Genomic DNA, 16,485 nt, shown 5'->3' on the forward strand with positions numbered 1-16,485 from the left:
TTACATGCAAATCACACCCTATCGTGTGACTCTCAAACCAGGTGTAGTGTTACCCCGAATCAGACAGTACAGATTGCCACCTGAGGCTGTAGCAGCCTTATCCAAAATTATTGACGAGCTCATGGCTCAAGGAGTAGTTGTAGAAACTGACTCCAATGTGTGTAATTCTCCGATCATTCCAGTCATGAAACGTACTGATCCAAATGCACCCCCAGTATATCGATTAGTGATTGATTTACGAGAGCTTAATAAATGTATTATTCCTCAGTACCCAGTTGTCCCAGACATTTCTTCCCTGTTAACAGCCATTGATTCCGAAGCCATGTTTTTCACTGTCATAGACCTCAAGAATGCATTTTTTAGTGTTCCAATTCATCCAGACAGCCAGTTTCTTTTCGGATTTTGTTTAAATGGAAGGAGCTATATGTTTACACGCGCTCCTCAAGGTTTCACAGAAAGCCCTAGTATTTACAGTCAAGCACTCAAGAGACAACTAGACAACATTCACATGCCAACTGACACTGCCCTACTCCAGTATGTCGATGATCTACTGATCACAGCCCGTTCTGAACGTGACTGCGAGCGTGCATCACTTACAGTTTTGTATTTTCTAGCCGAGATGGGGCACAAGGTGTCACCTTCGAAGCTTCAATTCTGTGTCCAGCAAGTGGTATACTTAGGACACTTGCTGTCCAAGAGGGGTAGGCAGTTGACACCAGACCGTATCCAGTTAATAGCGAGTCTTCCCCAGCCCAGAACCCAGAAGGAGGTACGTGCCTTTATCGGCCTTACTTCTTATTGTAGACAATGGATTCCCCAGTATGCATTTCTAGCCAAGCCACTGATACAGTTAACGACACAGGAGGCAGCCGTATCGACTGTCCTCCCTTGGACATCTGACCATACACTTAGTTTTAACGAGTTAAAGAAAGCCCTATGTCAAGCTCCAGTTCTAGCTACACCGAACTACAGTAAGCCTTTTACACTTTTCGTTACTGAACGGGAAGGTACAGCATTATCTGTTCTCACACAAGATCAAGCAGGTCAATACAAGCCCTGTGCTTATTTTTCGAGCACATTAGATCCAGTCGCCCAGGCGTTGCCTGCGTGCCTCAAGTCAGTTGCAGCCACAGCACTAGCTATCAGACAAAGTGATTCCATAGTTTTAGGACATTCCCTGACAGTACAAGTCCCACATTCAGTAGAAGTTCTTTTAAACCGAACACAAACTCAGCACTTGACAATTGCACGTTTAACAGGTTATGAATTGACACTGTTCCAGCCACACATAGAAATTAGACGCTGCAACGTCCTGAATCCTGCTACACTGTTACCATCAGTTAGTTCAAATCCAGACACACATGATTGTGTGGAAGTAGTTAACATTACGACAAAGCCAAGACAAGACCTGACAGATATTCCGTTACCAGATCCTGACCTGACACTTTATGTGGATGGTTCATGTATGAGAACTAGTACAGGAGAACTAGTCGCCGCGTATGCAGTGACTACTGACACTGAAGTTATTGAAACACACCGTATTGATACCCTGTCCGCTCAAGCAGCAGAGCTAGTCGCTCTGACACAAGCCTGTATACATGCCAAGAACCTGAAGGTTAATGTTTACACAGATTCACGTTACGCATTCGGAGTTGTACACGACTTCGGAGTGCTCTGGCAGGAGAGAGGTTTCATGACTTCTCATGGAACCAAGATTCAGCATGGTCTCCTTATTCAAGCCCTGTTAGATGCCATACATTTACCGACATCTATTGCTATTATGAAATGCAAAGCACATACGAAAGTCACTGACATTATTTCCCAAGGTAATGATCTAGCAGACCGCACAGCCAAGCTTACAGCACAGACTCCAGACATTCCAGTTAACATGACACATACTACAGATCCGACTAAATGCATGACAGTTAAAGACCCTACTCAAGATGTCATAGATATACAGTTACATGCTACTCCCGATGAAATCAAGAAATGGTCTGTACAAGGAGGGGTCCAGACAGATCAAGGATGGTTAACGAAGGGTAGAGCCACATGGTTTCTCCCCGATTCTATGGTTCAAGTCATTATCAATACCGCACATAGTCCAGCACATTTAGGAGAAAAGGCTATGTTAGACAGTATCCAGAACATTTGGTTCAACAAGCATTTACGAGCTGCAGCCAAGCAGAAAGTCCGTACCTGTATGATATGTTGTCAGTTTAATCCAGGTAAAAGTGTCCCGGTGGAACAAGGTGGTTTCCAGCCCCCTGACCACCCTTTTGAGGTCCTCCAGATGGATTATATTCAAATGGAGCGATGTCGAGGTTTCAAGTATGTCCTTGTAGTTGTATGCGCTTTGTCCAGGTGGACAGAAGCATATCCAGTCCCAGATTACACGGCCGCGACCACTGCCAAGCAGTTGGTTCGTGAATTTTTCCCTAGATATGGACTCCCTAGAGTCGTATATTCTGATAACGGTCAGCCATTCTCCTCAGAATTAATGAAGCACGTTTCCCTTTTGTTAGGGTACCAGTGGAAGTTTCATTGTGTACGCCATCCTGAAGCAGCCGGTCTCGTTGAGAGACATAATCAGACTCTGAAAATTCGAATTGCTAAAATATGTAAAGATAAGGGTGTGGACTGGCTAGTAGCTCTGCCAGTCGCTTTGTTTTATATGCGTATGGTCGCACATTCCAGATCAGGTCTGTCCCCGTATGAGGTCGTATTCGGCCGCCCCCCTAATATGTGGGGTACTCCTAGACCCCGAAGTATTACTGATGTTTCATGTAATATGCTGACAGATTACCTAGCTTCCTTGATGTCTGCCCTCAACTCATGTCGTTCACAGGTTGCCGCCGCATTTCCAGACAATACCGAGGTGGCACCGCACGAGATCGTTCCAGGCTCCCTTGTGATGATCAGAAATTTTGACAGATCAAGTCCGCTGGAACCACGTTGGAAAGAGCCACGTCAGGTCCTCTTGACCACCCGAACTGCCGTCAAGTTGGAAGGCAGGAAGGGGTGGGTCCACCTTTCTCATGTAAAACTTTTCAAAGGATTGAAATCAGTCTCCAAAAACATTTCCCAGGATTCGAAGGACTGCCAAAATATTGCTCTTAAGGACTGTCCCGCACAAGACATTATTACAACCCCTCCCTTGTTAGAGAAAACTCCGCAACAGGAGTATAAGTTAAAGCTCAGGTCTAATAAGTCAGCCAGTTTGATTGTATAAGTCCTCCCCTAGGTGAAACGGTTAGACTGTTTCTGACATGTATAAAATAGACCCCCATAGTGAGAGAGTCAGTCAAAGTTCAATCAAATGTATCGTTTTTCTGAGTTTCGTATTATTTCTCAGCATAATGATTTCCTGCACCAGCTACGCACTTTTCCTGTGTTTTCCAGTTCCTCATGTAAATATGTCTGCTAATGCTACAGTAGAGCACACGTTTAGTGATCTGCCTCCTCACGAATATTCTTACCGCCTCGCTATGCGCAACAACACATTTATCCGTATGTTACATTATTCACACCAGACCAGCAATGCTACTAATTGTTGGGTGTGTGGTCGACTCCCCCCTTTCCAGACACCGAAGGGAGTTCTGCCACTTTTTCCTTATCCATTCTCACACAATGGTTCGTGTGGAGCATGGTCCACGTTAACGTCATCCTCAACAGATATGTCTTTTCTTAACAATACATGTTTTCCAGACAAGCAAGGTCTCCCCCACAGAACAGGTTTAGATCTAGAAAATGAAGTATATAATTTAGGTAATTATTCGTCGAATTTCATGGTCCTGAATGTTCAGTCTGATACTACTCCAGACTTACCTGCTATTTCAGTACTACCTGTCAAAGGCGAATTATGTGTCCGTAGTTATGGTTCTGTACATATAGGTCATAGTGAATGTACTACTGTTATCCAGTATGGTGACGGTAGGAAATTTATTTTTAAAGCTTCACGTCATTCTTATTTTATTTGTGGTCAAACTGCATATGTCCGTCTGCCCCTCGATTGGGAGGGAACCTGTTACATTGCTTTCCTACTGCCACCTGTTTTTCTAGCCCCACCTGACTATCATAGGAATTCCTTCCTAGTACATACCAGACACAAGAGAAATCTCCCGATTGTCGATTATACTGAAACTGCTGCAGAGCAATTCATTGATATTGATAAAGGTGTGTTCCCTTATTTAGGCACAGTTGTAAACAGTAAGCTAATCCGTAGGCTAACAAGAACCCTTGAAGCAGTAGTAGATGAGACTGCCTCTGCTCTAGGTAACCTAACCGAAGAACAATCTGCTATGAGATTTGTCGTTTTGCAAAATCGTCTCGTCCTTGACGTCATACTGGCCGATAGGGGCGGGGCCTGTAGAGTCCTCGGATCCAGTTGCTGCATTTTCATTCCAAATAACGCGCCGTCTGTTTATTCAGCTATAACCAGACTCCATAAAATTGCCCATCTGTTACACCAAGATCCAGGCACCTGGACATGGTCCGGTTGGTTCTGGAATATAATTTCCGCATGGGGATGGAAAGTCCTGTCCTTTCTAGGTATTGCAGTAGCGATCATATTTAGCTGCTGCCTCTGTATACAATGTGGCCCTGCGATTTGCAGCATGTGTGCTACCTCTTGTATTCCTAGTCCCAAGCCCCGTTCTAAATCCCGTTCCAAGACAATTCGAGACGAGCAAATGGTACTGTATGAAATGATAGATGGTATCATGAAAATTGATGTTTCCTGATGGAAACGTAGTGACAAGGAGGGAATGTGGAAAAGTAAATTTTGCCATGTTCTGTGTCCCTACGCTTTATCCATCATATGTTATGTGTGCATGACCAATATGCATATGTTATTCCCCATGTCCGATTAATGACGCAATTCCAGTTGTGTCCACCTCTAGTATGCTATTTTCCAGTCCTCGTGAATACTACGAATATCAGGCCTATGTAAGTAATGTTGCCACGTTTCTCAGTGTGCACGTTATTCCATTATAAAATCCCCGTTTCTAGGCCTCAAAAGGGCCCAGACCACAGATTCAGCTCCTGTCTCCTGAAAGCCTCGCTAAGGAGCGATACAGCCCCCACCTGTATCCTCGACCCTTCACTTACTTCCTGCCTCGCAGTGCCCGGTGCAGCTTGGCTCTGCCTCTGAGTCTGCCAAAAGTATGTTATAGTTCCAGTTATCAGTTCAGTCCTCCTTCTCTGCATTCCTGAGCTACTGAACTGCATCAATAAGTTTCCGTCATTGTCTAGCCTTCTCGTCTCCATGTTAGAGAAATACTGTATTTAATGGTCATTTAGTATTCTTCATCACGCACTACATGTAGAATAATGCATGGTCCAGTCTTAGAATCAAGTTAGCTTTTCCCCTCATGACTTCTAGTTTATATCAACATGTTCCCTAAACATCAGATACCAGATAGGGTTTAGGTACATGTCGCTCCGACCCTCTCTGCTCCTAGCACAGAGTTCGTAGCCCCCAGCTTCTCCTAGTAACACGTCATTGCCAGTTTTCGCGCACCATTAGGTTAGAGGTCCCGGCTCCTTAGGTAGCCCCCTCCAAAGTTTCCGCCCATTCATGACATATTCTGTTACGTTTGCACCACATGTCTATGTATACACCCAGTTACACCTACTTTTACTGTTATCTCTTGCGACTGCTACGCGTCACGCCTTCTGCTCCACCCACTGCTACGCCTACTGCAATGTAATGCTATGTGTTTGCGCTATGTATATAAGTCAATGTTTTGTTATTGAATGTTAGCGCGCTCATCCCAGACCCAGCCCCGGCAGCTGCCGGGCCTTATTGTCCTATTCCCATGCAGGTTGTCCTGATCCTGTCCTTATGCTGTAATAAACCTGCAGAAACTCCTACTACCTCGAATCTTGACTCTTATTTATTGAGCTATCTGTTATGCTATAAGTCTAGTCAAAAATAGGGTATTATTTATTTATTTATTTACCACAGTGGTTGTGTTGCAGTTTGTGGTTAGGTTACAGAGGAATTTAGGGTTAGTGTCAGGGGTAGGGTTAATACTATGCCTACTGGGAGGTTACAGAATGGGTATGTGAAGGGTTATGCGTATGTTTATGTTTACAGGCAGGATTAGCAATAGATCGGAGTTTAAGTTTATGATTATAGTTAGGTTAATGGTGGGAACTGGTTACTATGAGGTTGAGGCATTGTTATAAGCTTGTATTTTAGATACAGTTTGAATTAGAGTTATTGATAAGCTTGTTAGCAAGACATTTTTCATTATGGTATCCAAAAAGGTTTCTTGACACTTGTCAATGCAACGAATAATACACGTGTGTCCCCGTTGACTATTCGTAATTATGTTTTACATAACGGTATCTCTTCATTTGTTCATTATCAAATCAGTTCTAATGTGGTCCGTCTCACTAATTGTGAGGAATGAGGCTAATATGTTTTCTGATCCTTATCACATAAGAACAAACATGGTGCAAAGTCAAGTGGTTCAATCTGGTATCCATGAACACCTTCAGGTAAAAGATTTTTCAATACTCTGACTTGTCTTACAATATGATTTTTATATAACCATTGACAAATACAAACATATTTCCCATTTACAAAGAAATACGGTTCCCTTTTTTATTTTATTTTTTGTAATATTTTTATTGGTGCTATTAGTATTTACTTCACCGTTACAGAACACAGGGAAGAAGGGCACATACAGCTGGGAAGTAAATATACTGACCAGTTAATCAGAATAAATATTAATCCAGAAAGCACAGAAAAAAACACTGGGATTGAATAAGAGCATGTGTACATAATCCATTTATTTGTAGGTGTAAAAACACAGGCTCTCCAAAAAAGAAGATTTGCTAAGGATTTAAACAAAAATGTATGAAATTTCCCCATTCTCTTCACCAAAAACACATTGATGCACCAACGCAAGTCGGTATATCTAGAAGATCTCCTCCATGTTCTCCAAAATTATGCCTACATTTTATTTTCAAGAGTTGACCTACATCTCACAGGTTGGGATTAACTGTTTATGAGCACCTCAGAACCAGCTCACAAATTTTATTATCTTGTCCATTTCCTAGAGCTTGGTTAATATCCCACTGTCATCTGCAATAACCTGACTGTGATTGAGGATGTCAGCAACTTTCCTCTGTTCACTCTTCTTTTGCTGCTCTCTGTATTTTCCCTCTGCAAATTGCACTGCATCATGGATACTGTGAAAGGCCAACTGTTTTGGGTCAATCCCAGGCCCACATTCAGAGAAGTAACCTCCCTCTCGAAGTGAGGACCTTACCGAAGGGGTGCAGCTCGCTAAGAAAACATATACACCAATTTCTTCATAGTCGTGGTGGATTTCCTTCAGCATGGTGAGACCCACCGTATCTATGAACTGCATGGCTCCGCAGTCAATGATCAGGGAATGCATGTCAATCTCTGGCATGGAGAACTGGGTTGAGGTCTCTGATATGGTGAAAGGCTTTGGAAAGTTAAACCTTTTAAAAAAGCCTCGATCAGTGGATCCCGTAGCTGGCTGTTGAGCCTTCCTGGCCTTTCTTTGTAGAGCCAACACCACAATAGGGTTCACGTTAGTCTTCTTGTATAGCATTTGCTTGAAGTAACTCTTGTTTGCATAGTACAGAGAAGCATCAAAGCGGAAGATTTTTATATTGGGAATGTTGTTGAGCTCCTTGTAAATTAGCTGGTCCTCATATATTGCAGTGTCTCCTACTCTAGCCAATAGAACGGCCCTTGGTCTTTGGGTGCGGAAGACCACACAGAGTATGGAGAAACAAACAGCAACCAGGAGGCCAATTTGGACAGTGATGAGGAAGGATGCTAGCATGCTCACCCACCAGATAATCGTGTCCATCTTGCTTAGGCGCCACATATTTGGCATGTCCAGAAATTTTCTAAGAGCCCCCCGGAGGTTGGTGATAATGATGACACCCAGGATGCAGATCTGCAGAGAGAAAAAGAGTGGGGCAATGACCAGTAGCACCAGCAGAAGCACCAAAGCAGAAACAATGCCAGTGAGTTGGGACTTAGCTCCAGTGGAGTCCCTGAGAATAGTCTTGGCCACTGCAGCACAGGAAGGGAAGGAATGCAGGAAGGAAGTGATGAAGTTGCAAATGCCTATGGCCAACATTTCCTGGTTGGCTCTGACTGGATATCCATGCTTTGTGCCAAAGATTTCAGCCAGGGAGACGGTCAGGGCAAAGCTGATGACAGCTATTGGAAAAGCTTCTGCGGCCAAGCTGGGAATGAGGCTAACGTCTGGCAATTTTGGAGTCAAGAAGCCTGTGGGAATATTACCACAGATAGAAGATTTGTATTTTTCCTTGAAGTTAAAATAATGGGAAACGACTATGGCTATAATAAGAACAAAAAATTCCACAGGAAATGGTACCTTCATTTTGTTTTTGAACCTGTCATTCATCTCCTTGACAGGGATGATGATGGCCAAAGTCGCAATGCTGGTGAAGAGGTCACAAAGGTTAGTTTTTTGTATATTGGTGAAGATGTCAATCCAGGTGAGTATCAAGGCTCCGGTGCCACTCCGGCTCGGTAGGCTCAACCCAAAGAGATACTTCACTTGCGATGTTAGAATCATTAGGGATGAGCCAGTCACAAATCCACTCAGCAGTGGCTCAGAGAGGTACACGGTTATGAAGCCCAGTCTGAAGATAGAAAAAATAATCTAAAAAACAAAAATTGTCTCATGTTAATGCTTTTAAAAATTAACCTAAATATACAATTTTTTTTAATTAAATGATCAAAAAAATATATACTTTAGCGATAAATAATGAAGTTCAGTTATAGAAAGTGAGGTGTATAAAAATGACCCTAATGACACAGGAATGGGAAATGGAACCAGGAGCAAAATTAACAAACACAAAAATGGTATTCGGAGGAAATGATAAGGAAAGTTGCCCCAGTGTTGCAGATGAGACAGAGAGAAAGAGTGAGCTTTTCTAAAATACTTCACAATTCGAGAAATAATTTCTGGTGATGGTGTACATGAAGACAGATGAATTGGACCAGTCCTCACAGTGTTGGTAAACCCTGACAAAACCAGACAAACACCATTTCTATGAGGACCAGTGGGTTATGAGGACTAGCCTCTGTAGCGTGCCTAGGTACTTTTGAGCGAGTGTATCAGAAAACTAAAAATGCAGTTATATTTGCTTTGGTCTGTTCATAACCTACTCCAGTATAAAAGTGCACGTGGAGCTAGAATAGTAAATACACACTCCATTACATTCAGTGGCTGGTCCTCATAAATAGAAGTATGACATAGTGTGTGCATGTGTGCGTGTGTTCGTGTATAGGTGCTTAATTTGTAAAACAAAAGTAGGGCCATCGTCAGCAGGCCATTGCAGCTTGCACCATACATTACCCCTGTTAGCACTGTCAATGGCAGTACCAACACAACTACTAACCATCACACTCCTACAAGTGTGACAATTCAGACTATTCCAGACCCTCAAAGTTATTAGCATTGCTAGGGAGGCAGAAATTAGTCATTGTTAATATGGGTGGGCAGAATCTGCCATTGGAATTGGTGGAAATTGATGACTGTGTTACTCTTGTAACACAGAGTTAAGGCCAAATTCCACCAATCGCCGTGTGGTGAATGTTTTCCCATGAGGCTCAAGAAATGCGATTGAGATTTGCCACCGCCTAGCATCATTTTCAAACGTGGCCGGACATGGGTGGTCGCAGTCAGAGGGCTGCTTCTGGAGTAAATTTGCTGACACTCAAGTAGATTTTCTATCCAGACTGGGGGAATTATTTCTGGCACTACGTTTTAATGCATATTTAACTTCCTCTCAGGTAATCAATGCCAACTCCGAGGTACCGTGTTGCAGAGTATCCACCATAGAATCAAAACAATTATCTAGAACCTAACTACTGTCATAGACTCTAGAGTAATGCTCCACCCACCTATATTCTGGAATGGTGACATCCAAGATTGTATTGTGGGTGTCTCCGAGGAGATGGCCATTAACTGTTTTCCAAAAGAGACGGATGTCACTCTTTGTGCTAGCCACATGAAGCTGTTCCCATTCATCCTGTCTTATGACTAACCTTCTTTTATGTATAGAATGTTTATGAAGCCATCTACACAGCTTCACTTCCCCACCAACCTAGGTACCCACTTGAGGGCACTAATAAGATTTCTATGCGCCAGTGAGCAGGCACCATCAAACCACTTCTGACGGGAAGGGGGTCCCTGAAGGCATTTGCAGACGTTAGCATTTAATTTACATTATTGTAAATCTCCTTACATGCATTCAAAGTTCAGTATATTTCATCTTCTAGGCATGTCATCAGCTGGGTCCCATTTTTTTATTATAAGGTTGGCTAAAAAAGCCTTTAGGTTCACCGTTGTCCATTTGCGATGAATACCTTTGTTGCAGTTGGCCTCTATAGGTAACATAGAAAAGGCAGGAGAGGACTGACCTTTGCCCAATGGAAAAACAAAAAGTCCATGGTTTATGATCACTCACACAATTGTCTATAATCGAGAAGTCAACAACCTTATGTTTATACTTTCTGAGAAAATGACATCAATTAGGCTCCCAGAGCCTTTACCAGTAAAAGAAGTCTGTTTTAGTGTTGGGGTAGTGATAAAATCTAGAGCAAATAAAAACGAATGTTTACTAATCATTGCATTCAGAGAGTCACCACAAGGACTATGCTAGCCCTGTTTTCATACAAATGCCCCTTTGATCCCGTTTATGGCTCTATCCCTTCAGTTTGGTGGATGCTGGATCTTGCACCCATCGGATGTGGCTTGCTATAGAGTCGGTCAACCTGTTCAAGCGGGGTGAACGATTTTGGGCCACGATAGTAAATGAGTTACCCAAATGCTTATTTTCCACTAGGTGGAAAGCTGCATGTGTAAATTGTGCGCATTGCACTACAAAAATAAATTGATGTATTTAGCAGCTTTCCTAGTCCACTTCTGGGATCCTTTACAAATCTCGTATGAGCAGGGCTACAGGAGCAGTGTGGGTTCGTCTCCCCTAAATTCAGATTCTCTCATTCATATTTATCTACCATATGCTAATAATGCAAGATCATTCCATTTGAGCATAATGTACTGCCTTGTATGGCTCGGTCCCACCACCTTTGTTAGATGTCTCCCCTTGCTGTAGATTATCCCTCAGACTGCCTTTTCTCACCCACTTCATTACCATTGCTATAAGGGCTGTGAAAGATCATTTGAAGTTCAGAAAAGACCTGAAAGTGAACCCATTTGAACCTTGGATTCCTATACTATAAAGATACTTCAGTTGTACATTTTTAAAGAATAACTAATGACAATATAAAAAAGACTAGGCTATATTTCATAAAGAAGACTCTACTCCATTCCATTAACCTCAAATCGTATTCAACTCGGGTTGCTCTGCAGCCAGGACACCAGGCGAGTGATCAAGAAATAAAGCGGGCCGAGCGGCTTCCTCTTAGCCTGACCAATAGCTGAGAGACAAACTCACCTTTCCAAGAGCCACTCCCCTCTGCCACTATACGTGGGCTGAGTATGGCAAGGCCAGAATGCTCCACTCAGTATATACGTTCTATCTGGAGGCTAAATAATTATAAGAGCCTTGATCCGGTGGGCAACAGAAGAGCAGAGAATGGAAGCAGAAGTTTGTCTAGGTGGGCAAGGTATAAATAGCTCACATCTCACATAACTTAGTCCATGCTGCAGTTATAGGAACAGCAGACGTTGCTGAATACTGATCACTCCTTTAGCTCTTGGCTTTGAGCTATTTTTCATGGAATTTCATTTGCTCAGAAACTGCGCACTAGAGGACAGGCCATAAATAATAGCTACCTTCATTCAGATATCTGACCCAGCCAAATGTATTGCTATTTCCACCACTGACTTAAACATTACCTACGACAGCCTTATAGCCCACTGCAGAGGGCTTTACCAATTGTTAAAGGCTCAGAACCCAAGTTATAGGTAAGGGTTAATAACGAGGGTGAGGGCCTTTAACAACCAGTATAGTCCGAGGTAGAAGGGCTACAAGGCTATTAAAATATTCCACCCACCGATGGTAGAATGTTCTAAATTAGAAAGGGAGAAACAGAAAGACAAACATTAGAAAGTGGGAGCAGAAGGCTTATACCAGCCGCTATAAGCCCAGATCTGCTCCATTGTCTTCCATGGAGCCCACAAAATTCCAATGTCCTAATATATATGCCAGGCTAGTTAGAGAAACAATAAGAAAAGAGAGTGAAGTTTAGTATCTTGGTAGCCCTCAGAAACTAGGCAATAGTTTTCCTGCTGTAAACTATAAAATGTGCCAGCAATAGGCACAGGGGTGCCAGCCCTTTGGCAAATTGCCCTGTTTAAGGCCTCATGATCACTCAGTCAAGGAAATAGTAAAATGGTTTGGGGAGTTTTGTGGCATCAGGTGACTCTGCTATCAAACTGGGTGGCCTGTTTACTATAAACTGGCAGAGCACAGTGTTATGCCAAAATTGGTAACGCCGAGCTCTGTCAGTTTCAAAATGAAGGAATTGGCCGTATTTACAAGAATGCGTTGCACCCCTACATTTCCCCTAGCGCTGGCTCTAAAGAAGCTGCCTAGCGCCAGCGCAGGCACCCTTGCCCCATGTTTCAAGGGTGCCTGGGCTGCGCCATATAGCAAGGGTGCCTACGTCCGGACCTCCATAGAAAGGCTGTCGGAAAGGAACATCGTAATCACTATGGCGGTGGCTGAGCCTGCCCTGCCCCTATTGTAGGGTATTACGCTCCGACCGAAGGTCCGACGGGCTCTTTGATCCCATCGGAAGCGCTGGTTGGACGCTCCGCACGCTGCCTCTGATCACTCACATCATAATGCAGCGGTCGGACCGGGGCACTAGATGTCAGATGGACAGCCACCGACAGGCCATCGGTGGCGGTGCATCGGACATCGGAATCAGGCCCATAGTAAAATGACACTCATGTCAAACTTTGACTGAAGAATGTTTTGGGGATCTGGCACACCATCTTTTAGTGATGAAGTCAAAAAATTCTTTATGAAGAAAAAAATAACTGCACCTGAAAGGGGCGAAAACAAAGGCTCGCTTGTTTGAAGACAGAAGCTTTAAATATTTTAAATCAACATGGTCTTAGGGCACTGGCTCTGCTCTCGTCCGTGCAGTTAAATCCCAAGCATGATGTTTGACTATTAATTCTCATTCACCTTAGAGATTAATGCTTTTTTTAAAAACATTTTTGTGGCATTTTGCAATTGACGGTAATCGATACATTACAACAATATTCAATGGTACATACGCTGTGTTAAGAAATTATACATGAGTTGATTACCTTCCATATTAGTCAGCAAGTTTTGTCTCTTACTCATTGACAACATAGCTGCAGAGAGTTATATTACATATCACATTATCCTCGCCTCGGTCCTTCATTCACTAACGTCTGACAATGATTCCTCATGTTGGTGCTCGGAGATGTTACCCTGGAAAGCATTCCATTTGCCCCATATCCGAGTCCATTTTTTGGGGCATCCCCTGTGGAAATATACTGATTTCTCTATTATCATTTCATTGTCCATGTCACGACACCATTGGCGATGGTTAGGCAGACCCCCCAGGATATAGCGGCATGGATTAGCAAATTTAGCGGCACAAAAATGGAAATTTAGCGGCACAAATATGGAAATTTAGCGGCAATTTTGCGGCATTTTATTTGGCCACTTTTCCTACAACAAACACAGATATCTTAGTTTTTTGAGTTATTTAACAACATTTATATATGTATATTTGGTTTATTTTCAATGTAGACACTTTATATTGGCATAGACACAGCTGTAGCTAATAAGACTCATGTTTAATAATGTTAACATGTTCAATAAAAAAAAATCGTAATAGAAATAAATACATATATACCTAAAGAGTGACTTTCAGGCCGTCTCCATCTAGTGATCTTTTCAAATGTCATTCACGTTTCGGCCCCGCCCACCTATAGAATATGGCCTGAGACACTGCCCTTTTAACCATTGCCTAGCTGCGTTATCAGTGATGGCATTTTGCTCCAGCACATGTCTATATCTGCCTAGAAAGTAGTCCGCATAGCAGAGGAGCCGCCACTGTAATTGGTATCACTTACTACAACAGCATTTGTTTCATGACTTGTGGGAAGGCATTTCATCATCTATACTGGAAAAATGTTTTATGATATCACTACTGTTTGGGGTTCATCATTTTAGACTGATGTAATCTGCATGCTCTCTGATCTTTTAAGCGCTAAATGAGAAGCAGAGTTGTTGTATCAGCCAACATGATTTGGCTAGCACTGCTGCATGTTGCGCATGATTGTTAAAGGTGAGGGAAAACACAATATTTTGTAAAGTAACCAACATCTTTGAAGACTGGAGGGTCTGGCCAATGCTCATCACCCATGAGACCCGGCCCACTTAAAGCCCTGACAATATCAGCAAACTGCAGGTCCTCCAAATTCTTCAGCTTGATTTCTTCTAAAGATTCCCAAATTCTGCTCAGTGTCTCTGGATATAAAAAACCTGCACTGGCTTCCCATTAAGCAAAGAATCGTTGGAGAGCAGCTGTGTGTTCTGAAAAAAGCAAACAAGGATTATGATGAATCCAGAGGATGGTTATGCTGCTGCATAACTATTTTACTTTGTTCTCTCCATTACATGCAGGAAATGGAATCAAGCATACAACACAACCTCCTGGCAAAAAAAAAAAACGATATTTCAAGGCAATGCTTGCTGGGACTACGAAGTGCAAACAAACCTCAGGCACAACCACAGAGAAAGGAATTCAAGTGCAAGGTTTTGATTCAGGTGAAAAATCAAACGACGTGGAATGTATGTCTCCAAACGGCCAAGACATGTGGATGTCCCCGTGGGATAAGAAAATGTAAAGCCCATTGAGTCCGATGGCCAACTAGACAAGTTACATAAACAGGAACAAGGCTGTGGCAGCGTTAAGCATCCACTGCAGAAGGCTGCAGCACGCCAGAAATAAAATAATGGAAAGAAAGGGACTTACTCAAAAACAACTCATTCACAGTCATGCAAAATCCTAAATTGCGAGTTTCATTGAGTTACATCTAAGTTAGATGTAACTCTTTAGTTCCCTTTCCCAGCCTGTCCTTGGACATGCCTCCAGAGCCAGGCTCTCTTTGGAGTGACTTTAGTTCCCTTTCTCAGCTTGTCCATGGGCATGCCTCCGGAGCCAGGCCAGCAGTCTTGGTTTCTTTTCTTCTGCCTGTCCCCGGGCTTGGACCCTGGACAGCTGTGCAGAGGCTCAGGCTCCCCTGTCCAGACCTGCTGCGCGGCGTCTTTATTTCCCGTGCACTGTGTGCCAGGACATGCCTCCGGGGCCAGGCCGGCCGTGCAGTTTCTTTCACTGGCTGATCTTGGACACATTCAGTTCCTGCAGGGATAACAAGGGCCCCTGTCAGATAATCCTGACTCTCCTTTGTGTAATGGCTTCGGGATCAGGGGGGAGGAGAGAGTTAACTCGCTGCGTGGTAATGGGGGGGTTGTGTGTTGTGTGTTAAATCATTAACTTTCCGAGTAGAGAGGAGGCGGGGCAGCGTTTATAAAAGAGGCTGGCAGAGGGTGGTGTAAATGCACAGATTTCCTAACTGGGCGCTGCATTTTGTTTTCTGCAACAGGTCTGAATCCGGAGTTAACGACTGCCGACGATCACATCACACATTCCGCTGCTTGGGCGATGCTGGACTGTTTACAGACCCCCCTGGATATAGCGGCTTTTGTAAAAATGCCGCGATTTCTACGAAAGTGCCGATTTCGCGGGCACTTTAGTAAAAATCGCGGCATTTTTACAAAAGTGCCGATTTTGCGGCAAATCGCGAAATCGCGATATCCTGGAGGGTCTGGTTAGGAGCCAGAATCGGTCCCCAGTGCTGAACTATATTTTGCTTTGCTATCACCATACCCAGTGTCGCCCAGTCTTGAGCCATATGATTGAGATCTGTAGGCTCCCAAATGTTAAGGAGACATCACTTTGGTTCCAGCCGAACCATAACTCCAGTAACCTGTGAAATCGTGCACATAACCGCCTCCCAGTAGGGTGTGATTACCGGGCAGTTCCAGAGTGTGTGAAAAAATTGTCTCAGGCACAGTGGTGTGTCTGTACAGCCTAATCTGTGTAGAAGTGTTCACGTATAGTAAGTGCGATGTAGGATTTTCAGTTGTATTAGTTTTAGTTTGGAAGATATCGCTACCTCTCTTGGGGACGTGATTGCCTCCTGCCAGTCTGTCTCATCCAGTTCTCCAACTCCAGCCTGCCATCGCTCCTTCAGGGCTGTTGTGGGGTCCGGCTGATTGTTTATTATTTTTTTTCGGTAGGTTTGAGAAATTGCTTTTTTGCTCAAGTGGTCCATCAGAAGTCTGTCCTCTAGCGGTGAGGCCTCTGGCAGTTGTGTGCCTGATGGAATAACCCCATGAGTGCGTGTCTGATCTGCATATATTGGAAGGTTTGTG

The 16,485-nt window shown here is 43.4% G+C and overlaps 1 protein-coding gene across 1 annotated transcript in view; it reads right to left on the bottom strand.

The window, feature by feature from the left end:
* Positions 1-7,061: 7,061 nt before the first annotated feature.
* LOC144769220 (sulfate transporter-like) overlaps positions 7,062-16,485 on the bottom strand; it is a 42,152-nt gene continuing 32,728 nt past the window's right edge. Inside the window, exon 2 of the mRNA XM_078653261.1 lies at positions 7,062-8,684. Within this exon, the coding sequence (XP_078509387.1) occupies positions 7,065-8,684 (1,620 nt within the window). The 3' untranslated portion in view covers positions 7,062-7,064. The remainder of the gene's footprint in view (positions 8,685-16,485) is intronic.

Source organism: Lissotriton helveticus, chromosome 7 (assembly GCF_964261635.1).
Source record: "Lissotriton helveticus chromosome 7, aLisHel1.1, whole genome shotgun sequence".
NCBI lineage: Eukaryota > Metazoa > Chordata > Amphibia > Caudata > Salamandridae > Lissotriton > Lissotriton helveticus.